At 43.5% G+C, this 11218-nt stretch overlaps 1 protein-coding gene across 1 annotated transcript; it reads left to right on the top strand.

Moving 5' to 3' along the window:
- Positions 1-1157: 1157 nt before the first annotated feature.
- Positions 1158-2740, top strand: LOC146547276 (uncharacterized). The gene is made up of 3 exons (XM_085264992.1): positions 1158-1714; positions 1860-2176; positions 2385-2740. The coding sequence occupies exons 1-3, from the start codon at positions 1158-1160 to the stop codon at positions 2738-2740; spliced, it is 1230 nt and encodes a 409-aa protein (XP_085121118.1).
- Positions 2741-11218: the final 8478 nt, after the last annotated feature.

The raw sequence follows: 11218 nt of genomic DNA on the forward strand, positions 1-11218 counted from the left end.
CAGTGCTGAGCTGCATCTCAAATTAATCTTCCAGCTCTCAGCTGACATGTACCAGAGCCCAATTGATGGATCAGTTGATCAGTATCATTGGCCTGATATAGGTCTATCATAGTGACATGGCTCTTAATCAGTAGGGTTATATGTTTCCCAATATGATATCTTTTTTTAAAGAACATAATGTGGATTGGTTTTATTTATTAGCTGTATGGGCAGCATTTTTGTGTATGTGATCCCTTTTCTTAAATTAGATTTGCTAGATACACATATTTTGCTCTCTTAGTATTTTTAGGACCTGACTAATACTGAAAACTTTAGGGTGATACTGATAAAAAGGAGTTAAAAATTTAGATACTGATACATTGGTCGATACTCTTTTTACAGATAGTATACAGATTACAGAACTTAGAATGTATACAGAAATTCATGTTTTTTGCAATGATCGTTCAAAATTGGTTTACACTTGTGAATAAATACAGCAATATATCTGCAAAATTTGACCAATTCACCACTCTTTTATACTATGCTCAACAATCAAAGATTAGCTCAAGTCTAGTTGAATAATGTTTTAAAAATGTGTTTTCTTTTAGTGTTAATCACAGTGATGTTATGAAGTAATGTATGAACCTGACGTATGATAATATTTATCTCTACAGAGGAAACATCCATCGAAGACTGAGCAGTACAATATCACTGTGGCATCAACATCTCGACAGCGAAAGACCACAGCCACACCAAACAAGCTCTCAGCAAATACACAAGCCAAGTTACCAGACCTGATGTTGAGAGCTGCAAACAAACATGTTCCACAAGCAACTGTTGACAAGCTTGTCATCAATTTCATATGTGAGGGTCTACAGCCATTTGCAGTGGTAGAACAGCCATCTTTCAAAGAATTGGTTACCACATTACAACCTCAAGCCAAAGTCATCTCCAGACCCACTGTCCGTGCCAGAATCTGTGAAGCTGCTGATCACATGAAGATGACTTTGGTTGCAGAATTGGATAAAGTCAAATTTGTTGCTACCACTACTGATTGTTGGTCAGCTCATCAGAAAAGTTACCTTGGAGTCACATGCCATTGGATAGAGGAAGCGTCCCTGGAAAGAAGATCTGCAGCACTAGCATGCAAAAGATTGAGAGGGTCTCACACATTTGACATGCTTGCTGGTGCGCTTGATGATATCCATTGCCAATACAAGATTAGAGGCAAAGTTGTAAGAACCACAACTGATAGTGGATCCAACTTTGTCAAGGCCTTACACATGTTTGGGGCACAAAATGATGCAGATGAAGATGAAGATGAAGCAGACCCAGAAACTATTGACCTGACTGACCATAGGGACTACCATGAGGCAAGTGCAATTCTTGATGAAGACTCTGGTTTGGAGTATCAACTTCCGCCTCATCAGCGATGTGCATGTCACCTGCTAAACCTTGTGGCAACAACTGATGCTGCCCTAGCAGAGAGCATGAATGAAACCTACAAGAGGCTCTCCCGTGCAACCTTTGCAAAATGCCAGGCCATTTGGAACAAAACTGGCCGATCTCATTTGGCTAATGAAGTGGTAGAGGACAAGTGTGAGCTACAGATCATTCGTCCCAATGCAACACAATGGAATTCAACCTACCTTGCCATTGAAAGGATAATACGCATCATTGATGAGAAGGGGGAAGATGCCATCAGGAGCATTTGTGAGGAGTTCAAGGTGAAAATGTGAGCAAAATTGGACACCTACCAATATGGTTTCAAATTTTGTGAATTTTCCTTAATGGATGGTTAAAAACGTGAGCAGACTCTTAATATTAAATCAGAAGATCCCTATTATAGTCATGGTGGGTTTTGTTGTTGTGTCTTACAGGTTGAGTCCTGCAGAAGTTGCATTCCTAAGGGAGTACTGTACCACCATGAAGCCACTGGTGAAAGCTTCAAACATCCTTCAGTCTGAGTCCACTTCCTTTATGGGATGGCTCCTGCCAGTAATCCAACAACTACTGTCCAAACTTAGCAGGCTGGAGACATCAAGCAAGACATGCGTGCCACTCATCAGAGCCCTGCAAAATGGCCTTCAAAAGCGTTTTGGAGCGATGATGGAGGATCCAGAGTTGGCTGCAGCTGCAGTCCTCTTACCCAAGTTCAAGACTTCCTGGACTGACAGAGCAGATGTAACAGAGGCTGGTAAGGATTCATGTGATCCCATTTTTGTGTATTTTTACATTTCAACACATGCTTAAGTGAGTATTTCACCTAATACATTGTAAGTTATTGATGGTCTGTCCTGAATACTAAACAATCCTTTTTGAGAATTTGCCGATTTTAAATTTGTGTTCAGGAATAATCACTGAAATTTAAATAACAAAATTGTGTTATCTACTTGCAATTACAGCCTTGACATACATCAGACAACATCTTGAAACAACAGAGCATGAGAGTGAGGATCAGCAAAGAGAGTCATCTGATGAAGATGAATTCTTCTCCAGACCAATCTCCAGAAGGCTGCAAAGTGCAGTTGAGCTTGATGGTTATCTTGCTTGTGCCACAGACACCATGGAGCTGCTGCACTCCTTCTCAGCCATCAAAAACCTCTCTCTTAAACTGAACACAGCTCTGCCTGCTTCTGCTGCGTGTGAACGACTTTTTAGCTGTGCTGGTCTACACTTCACTGCCAAACGAAGTCGGATTGCCTCTGTTAATTTAGAAAACCAGCTCTTGCTGAAACTGAACAAAAGGTTCAAAAAGTAAAGTGTGAAAGAAATGCTAAGACTTTAAGACACTTACCTGCCTGTTGTTCAGTGTATGGGGAAAAGTTTAAATGGTTCTACGCATGTTCAGAAACATTTTTGTCATTGTTTTAACAAACAAAATTCCTCCTTTTATATCTACATTTATTTACAAAACAAGTTACCTTTCTATACCTTGTTCATCTGAAAAATGTGCTTTGAACATAAATATTTATACTGGTGAATCGAGTTGAATGCCTGCTATTGACAACAGAATAAAACATCAGTCTGTTAAAAAGTAATTAATACTCTGAGTAGTTTTTGAGAACAGTACTTTGTACTTTTACTCAAGTATTTTTTTAACACCAGTACTTTTACTTGTAATTGAGTACAATTTAACCAGTGTAACAGTACTTGTACTTGAGTACAAATTTTGAGTACTCTTTCCACCTCTGCTTATAACAGTGTATGTGTTATAGAAAATAGAAAATCATAATAGGTCCCCCTTTAAAAACAGTTGGGTATTACCCCAAATTTAAAAGCCCCAACCTTTCCTTTTAAATTGGAAGTCCCTAATGAGTGCAGCAAAAGGCTTAACACTGCTTTCTTAATCTGTAGAAAAAGCCTCGTGTCATTCCAATACTAAAGGGATTCAGCATTTTTACACACACAGACTTTTATTCGCCAGCTTTTTCTTTTGCCGTTTCTTAACCAAAAATGAGTCTCGAGCGGCCCCACGATATCAAAGTAATCGGTTAATTTGAGACGTTATAGCAATAAAAAAATGGCGCTTTGAATCAAAGTCTGAAGTTGGTTAATAGGCTCTCCGACGGTTTGGTTCGTGTAATTTGAGCGTTCACAGGGGACGGCGCCTGGTTTATGTGATCTATTGCTTCAGAGCAGCACTTAAGTCGAATTATTAGCTCGACTGATGATGGATTTAAGAGTAAATCAAGAAATACCATGTTCCATAAGAGAGTGCCATCAAAAACACCAAAGAGGTGTTTGCTCTTTCTGTTTCACTTTCAACTCTCTCTCGGTCTCTCGCTCTCCTCTCCACTCTCTTTGCGTCTTTGTCGCTCTCCCGCCTTGCCTCCCTCTCTCTCCCTCTTCCTCCCCTTCTCTCTTCAGGAACACGACTACAGTAGGTTTCAGTCGGTGTATGATTTATTCATTGTTGTGTTTTTTCCTTCTCCTTGAATGTTTGGTAGAGAGGACAGGAAACTTTGAACCAGAGTACAAAGCAATGTATATTTGGGTCACACATTTTTCGCATTTCTTCTGAGAGCCTTGTGTGTGTGCGCTCCCTCTCTCTTCTGAGAGGTTGTCTGGTGACTGGGTCGACTCCTCTCCTCTCCGCCACGTTCGTCCTTGAAGTGAGGAATCAGTGGGGTGCCCCGATCCAAGGGGAGGCAGGCGGAAAGGGAAAGGAAGGCGGGAGAAGGCGAACAGGGCAGAGAGGTTGGGAGCTAAATAATGGATGATTTCTTATTGAAATAAAGGCCTGGTGATAACGGAGGCATGTCATTACCTGTGAAACGGAGCGGAATGCTTAATCCTAAGCGCCACACAGCGAAAGCAGGCCACAACAAAGCCCCGCGTCGGCGGGATCGTCTCAGTGATGTAAAATTCACTGTGATACCAAGCCTGTTTTTTAGGTGTCATCACAGCAATGCAACACCTAATGTCATTACGTCAGTGCGCAAGGCTGAGCCAAGCCCGAGCGGCGCAGCAGCTTCCCCCCTTTCATGTTCTCCCCGTGCTGTGACTTTGACCTAACAGCAGCTCGGCTCGCGCTGATTGACTCAGCAGTCATTATCCCTCCTCCGATCCCTCCGCCATACGAAACTTGTCTGGCCTTGAGCCAAACCGGTAAAATATGAGCTGACACTGAACCCATGACACCACTTCTTCCCAGATACATTAGCGCCACTTCCCGAGCCTCACCTTCACCGCAGACGGCCTCGCAGCACAGCGTGACTTTTAAATCCTGTGCACCGAATCAGCGTATTTGCACCTGACGCAGGTTGTATATTTATCTCTGGTGTGAAACCTGATAAATAACTCATTTGGGTGTAGAGGAGCTCAAGCGAAACCCCGGGGGTGGGGGGCATTGGGATCGGACTGTTCTGTCAGTAGCTAACCTCAGATGTGAAAACGATCTCTTTCCCTCCATGCATGCCACACTTTTTGCACAAGTTCCTTCTCACGACTTAATTATTCCCGCCCCACATTTTCTGCTGGTATTTTGAATTATGGATTTAGAAATGAGCAGGAAAGTACAAAACAAAATCAGGCTAACGATGTTAGCTGTAATTAAAATGGAGGAGTTGCAGGCTGCCACACTATTGGCTTGGAGAGAGATGTATTAACCAGGCATATGGTTATGATAATTAATCCCAGGACTACAGAGAAACAAATAAACACACGCTAAACAAACAGGGGGGACCAGATGAGGGCTGCAGGCAGCGGTATTTGTGGTGAAGAACCCAAAAAGGAGGGGGGCGGGGGAGGTCGTAAAAGTAGATCCTTATCGTCAATGCTGCACGCACGCACTGAAAAGTTAAAAAAAAATAATAAAGGAGGCGGGCGGTGAGGGAATGTGGAAGAACACAAGATCAGGACTTTTAGAGTTCATCATTTTTCCTCAGGTTTGATTCCAATTTCAGCCCTTACATTCACACATTTGTGCCGAGGGTCACCCACGGTAAACCCTCCAACACCGAGCCTGCTTTGACCCGGGCTAACTAACCATGCTACGTGGTAGTGCAGTACAGAGGGATGTCCGCACTCTTGCAGATGTGAGTTATGTGTGATTAATTCAGGATTGACCACCAAAATTAAACGCATTTCATTGAATATTTTTACATGTGACAACAATCCCACAGCTTACCTTCCTTTTTAGTTAAGGGACCATTCAACAGCAACAACGTGGAAGGGCTGGATCGGTCAGGCCACAAACTCCCCTTTGTAGACCACAATTTAACCCTACAACACTAACTTGTGACTCTGTAGCACTTTCAGTAACACTGGGTGTATTTTACCCAATAAAACATACTTGACATTAAAATATATTAAAGCACAATTACATGTGGCAAACAAAGTATTCTTCTTTTACACAAACAACATCAGTGTCATGGTGGGGGCCTAAAAATGCTTTAAAGCAACACAATGACAATCTCTTGATTACAATCGTGTGGGCGAAAATCCCCCAACGTTTGTGTTCTTGGTTTAATCTCACAGAGAAAATGCTCAGTCAGATTACAGTGTTTTTCCCCTTCACCATCTACATTGACCAGTGTGAGATGCCCAGTTTTGGAGACGCTGCAGAGATGTCTGCCTTCTGTTTAATGCAATGGAGCTCTTGTAGCATAAAGTATGTAAAGTATAAATGTTTATTTACAGAAATTCTGACCTGGTTCAGAACAAATGTGCAAACCATGTTGTTAGCAGCTTCATATACTTCTTCCTACGTAAGTAAACAGATAACAGCCACACTAACCAGTATCTTGAGAACTTGACGCAGAAACTAATCAGTTGGATGTCCAGTACTGTGCAAAAGGCAATTTAACACTGATCTATGTGTCATTCATATCAGAAAGGTGATTCCCAAAGAGCTATTAGCTCTCAGCATGGTGTGTTTGATCCACCATTTAGTACCACCTAGAATACATCTGATTAACAAAAGTTTCTCTTTTAATCATGACAATGATCCAAAAACACTGCCAGTGCAGTAAAAAGTGGAACACTATCAGTCATGGATCGGCCTCCCGAGAGCCCAGCCCTCAACATCATTGAAGCAGTGTGGGATCATGTTGACACAGAACTGAACAAAAGGCAGAAACATCCAAAGAAGAGCTTTGAATGTCCTTCAAGAAGCCTGGAGAACTATTCCTGAAGACGACTTAACAAGAGAGTTCAGACTGTGCTGAAGAATAAAGGTGGTCACACCAAATATTTACTTTTGAATTTGTGCACACTGGTTATGTGTCTACCTATTTAATCTACTGTTAACGTTCCCAGGAACATCCATACCAACATCCAAGGTTAGTGGTTCTTTTAAGGACTTGGACCATGACCTCCGACAACTGTTGCAGCTATGGCTTTCACATGTGTTTTTTCTGATAACTACAGGTAGTCTAGAAGGATAAATAGGGCTTTGAGGGTGCACTGTCCCTTTAAGCTTCGGCACTAAACTCAGCAGTCATTTGCTGCTTTACCCCAGCAGTATACTGTATCACTGACTCACTAATATGAAGCTATCAGTGTTGACGGCATTATCCCTTTTTTTGTTTTCCACAATACAAACGAGCACAAAAGAACCTCATCTTCTTACAGGCTTTGAAATTAACAGCCAACCTTTTGTATGGGCTTATAAATAACTGGAGATGCTGCTTTCTTCTTCTTCTTAGTGTGATTCAGGGCTAAGACTGTGAAAGAAGGGAAGGGAGAGTAAAGGATGGATGCGGGGCCGTCCAGGCCCAGTGGCATGTGAATAGACATAGCGAGGGTTTGTGGTGAATCAGAAGAAGAGACGCCAGGATAATGCTCTCTCTTTCCCTCTATCTGCTCCCAGTTGGAGGATGAGGGAGACAGAAGGGAATAGCTGCTAATAAGGCGTTGGGTGAGAGGCTTTGGGGAAGCTCCCCGTGGTGCTGGTCTGTAATGGAGATAAGCGTTGCCGTGTTGTTGTCTCACAAAAATCAACAAAGGGAACATGCGATGGGAGATTTGCGGGCGCGTCCCCAGTGAAAAGCAGGGCTTTCACAGCGATGTAATGTTTAGCAGCATTAGAAATCATTAGGCCCGGCACCGAGGAGGCGAGCGTGCCAGACGCCTCGTGCCCCAGTTAACGCTGTTTTGAAAAGCCACCCGTAACCCATTCCTTAAACTTGTTTTCTTCCATTCACCTTCAGATGTTGGCAGATCTGACAGGAAATGCAGTGGGGAGAAAATGACGACTAAGTGTGTTTGTTTGTTTTAGCCGAAGATTTAGTCAATCTACATCCCTGCGCCCTGTGATCTGCAGAAGCGATAAGGCCGTGGCCTGGCTGTAGTTAGAGTAGCAGCAGGTGCTTCGCCAGGCAGTGGAGGGATACAGAGGATGCTGATAAATGGGGCTGGTTTCCCGCATAAAGCACAGCACCCTATGGAGGGGAGAGAGATAATGCATGCAGAGTTCACAGGCGCTGTGGGTAGCTGCTGCAAGGAGGGCGGACATCTTTGGAGCCAAAATGATAGCTGCATCGAGATGAGGAGACTTTCAGGAGGTTATTTCAGCCGAGTTGGAAATAAGGAATGGACTCCTGTGATCTGGTGGATGAGAGGAGGCGTAACAAGGCAGGAGTGGGTTGTTTTTTTTTTTTTAAGTGAGCTACGTAAGCAGCACATATAAAGGTCAAGTTGAGATCCTAAAAGAGGCGACTGGCAGATAATTCATTGCTGCTAAGGAGTGAAATATATTTAGAGCAGCACTCTCTTTATATGGTCAGGTCTCCACATTTCATAGATTTCATTTGTGAAACTTGACCTTCTGGCTCTGTGGACGGCCAGTCTGTCTTGGCTAAGGGTGGGTATCTGTTGCTGTCATTGTGTTGCTCTTAATTGTTTAATTGGTTAATTATGAAAACCAGGACCAAATAAACTCAAAATCAAAATTTTAAAAACTCTATGTGCCCACGCACTTATGATTTCAAGACGTTGGTTTATGATTAGTTTCTGAAAGGGTTTATTTCTCCCTTCTAAAGTGGATTCAGATTTTAAATCTTACCATTGTTTCCTTCCTGGCTGACTAAAAAGTTGGAGAGGGAAATATTACTAACATGACTTATTATTGGATAGCAGGTTGACTAATGTCCTGTAAACTAGTATACTTATCTAGTTCCTTTTTAATGCAGTCATGAGAAAAATGTCTATGCAGTGTGTTGACACCCCATCATCAGTAGCTTGTAGAGCCAATTTTATTAGTACTCATTTTCTTTAGGACTTTTTCAGTCTCTCAAATTGCTGTGGGGAATTTTAGGCCACTTTTCTTTGCAGTGTTGCTTCAGTTCATTGACATTTGCAGGCACTCATTCATGCGCAGCTCTCTTAAGGTCCCAACACAGCATCTCAGTCAGGTTGAGGGAGCTTGACTGGAACATTGCAGCACTTTGCTCTTCTTGGATCATCATCCTGTTGAATGACCCAGTTTGGTCCAAGCTGTATCTGTCAGACAGATGTTCTCAGATTTGACTCTAGAATACTTTAATATTCAGAGGAGTTCATGGTCGGCTCAGTGACTGCCAGGTGCCCAAATCATGACCTCCCATCACCATGCTGACAGCAGGTATGAGGTGTTTGTGCTTCATGGCCAAAGATCTCTACTTTGATCTTGTCTGTCCAAAGGACATTGTTCCAGACGTTTTGTGGTTTACATACATGCACTGTGATGCCCACTATGCAGATAGCATTTCCTTGAACAACGTAAGACTCTGCTGTCTGTTTTCTTCCCAAAAATTCCTTTCGTTTTTCTTTCTTTAAGACACTCCTTCTCCCTATATTCTGCTACACTGCTACTCAATTCAGCAACTGCAGCATTCACATACCTGTAAGTCCAGCTAACAGAAGTCCCCATGTGCCCCTGTTGAGTCATCTTTAACCTCCTACCTGCAGTTAACTAGCAGGAGCTTTTCACACTAGCGGTAGCTGCTAACCAGCTGGTAATGAATGCACTGGGCCTGTAAGGTCAGGCCTGGTTGTCTGGGGACCCATTAGCAAATGCGAGCAAGCCCTCTCAGCCCTGCACTCTCTGCATCCCTCCCTGCATGGACCCTGTGTCCTGCAGGCTCCAGCTAACCCCAGTATAGCACCAGAGGCTGGGCCATGCTCTGTCCAGGGACCCCACCTCAGTGAACTGTCATTTGTCTCGGCCATCCCGCCAGCGCTGCGGGCTACATTAAGCCTTGATCTATGGGGCACTCCAGCCTACTTTTCCCTGGGATTCATATGTTGTATCCACTCTGCTGGGATGGGCTCAGTTTTTAAGTATTTACTTCTTCCTGGTGTTTCATAGTGGACTTGTTTTTTTTCTTAAAAAAGCACATATTTTCACCCCCTAATCACAGCCATTTTTCATAAAAGTGCTACGCTACATTTCACCCTCAGCGCAACACTATCTTTTAAATCAGACAAAGCTGTCGAGTGAAGGCCTTTCTCTGCCGGCTGGTTTACACTATCTCCAGCCCTCTGTGTCCTGAATCTGGTGTCTCTTCGAAGGGTCTGTGTCGCTGTCAGCACTCACACTTTCACTTCTCAGCGCCGGATTCCCTCAGATGGCCCTTTCCATCCACCCTCCCCTCACCCCGAGGTTTCTAAACATGCTTCGATCTCGAGCGGGGCTTGAGTATCTCATCACCGAATGCTTTGTTTCTCTTGTTCCCAGACTCCGTGGTGGTGTATACCTCTCTTCAAGCACAACGTCCCTGGAGCCCGGCCAATCGCCAGGCCTCAACTAGAGCTGTCAAACCTAATTCTGCCAATGTCGGGTGTTGAAAGCTGGCATGGCAGACACTGGAGAAGAAAAAAAAAAGCTGGCGCGTTGCTGTCACATTACTCCTCAGTTGTGTGCGAGTGGGGGGAAGTTGCAAGTAAGATCATTTTGCAGAAACACTATAAAAGCCACATCAAGACGAGGAGCCACAGTTGCTCACTCCCAAGCCTGGTTTCTGGAAATAGACAGTGGGCATTTGCATGTTTCCTGCTTAGGCAGTCTATTCATTAGATTAGTGTTGTGGTAATGTGAGGACTAGCCAGACTTAAATACAGGATGTCATAAATCATAATGTTCATTTTAAGCTCATCCACACACACACACACACAAGTACTTGCACACACGCACACAAACACATGCAATTACACACTTAAACAAGCGGAGTGGTTGTGTTCGGCGCATGTCGGAGGTGGACATCTTCCCGTCTCTCCGGCTTTTTTTTTGTGGGGCTCCCATGAATCATTGCCTCTTATTCCTTTCTCAGTGCGGGGGAAATCACATTAAGTGGAGCGCCGTGTTTGGCTCGCACCAGTCTTGTCTTAATAGCTGTAATTTGGAGAGGAGAGAAAGGACGGGAAAGAATGGAGAAGAAAGCTCGCTCACAATACTAATTCCAGTCAACAAAAACACCCCTCTCCGATCCCACCACATTAATTTGCATTAAAATATCCAACAGCTAAATATGTAAAGACAAAATAGTGGCATGCTATTTATACCTCTCCTGCCATGCGTGTGCTGTGGCAGCAGCAGTAGCAGCTGCGTGTGTGTGTGCACAACCTCCTGCAATTGTGCCGTGCAGAGCAGACCTCCCACACCAACACTGTAACCATTCCACTTTCGCACAAGTTAGCAAGAGCGAGGAACGCCATGTGGAAAGGGGAGAAATGCTGCATATTACGTCCAACTGTTCTATATAGGCTGGTCGCTCATTCACAAAGACCCAATTTACACTTGGTATTCTAATGGTTT

Source organism: Mchenga conophoros, linkage group LG23, assembly GCF_057382185.1.
Source record: "Mchenga conophoros isolate Kocher_MC1m ecotype Shallow Benthic linkage group LG23, M_conophoros_male_GT1.1, whole genome shotgun sequence".
NCBI lineage: Eukaryota > Metazoa > Chordata > Actinopteri > Cichliformes > Cichlidae > Mchenga > Mchenga conophoros.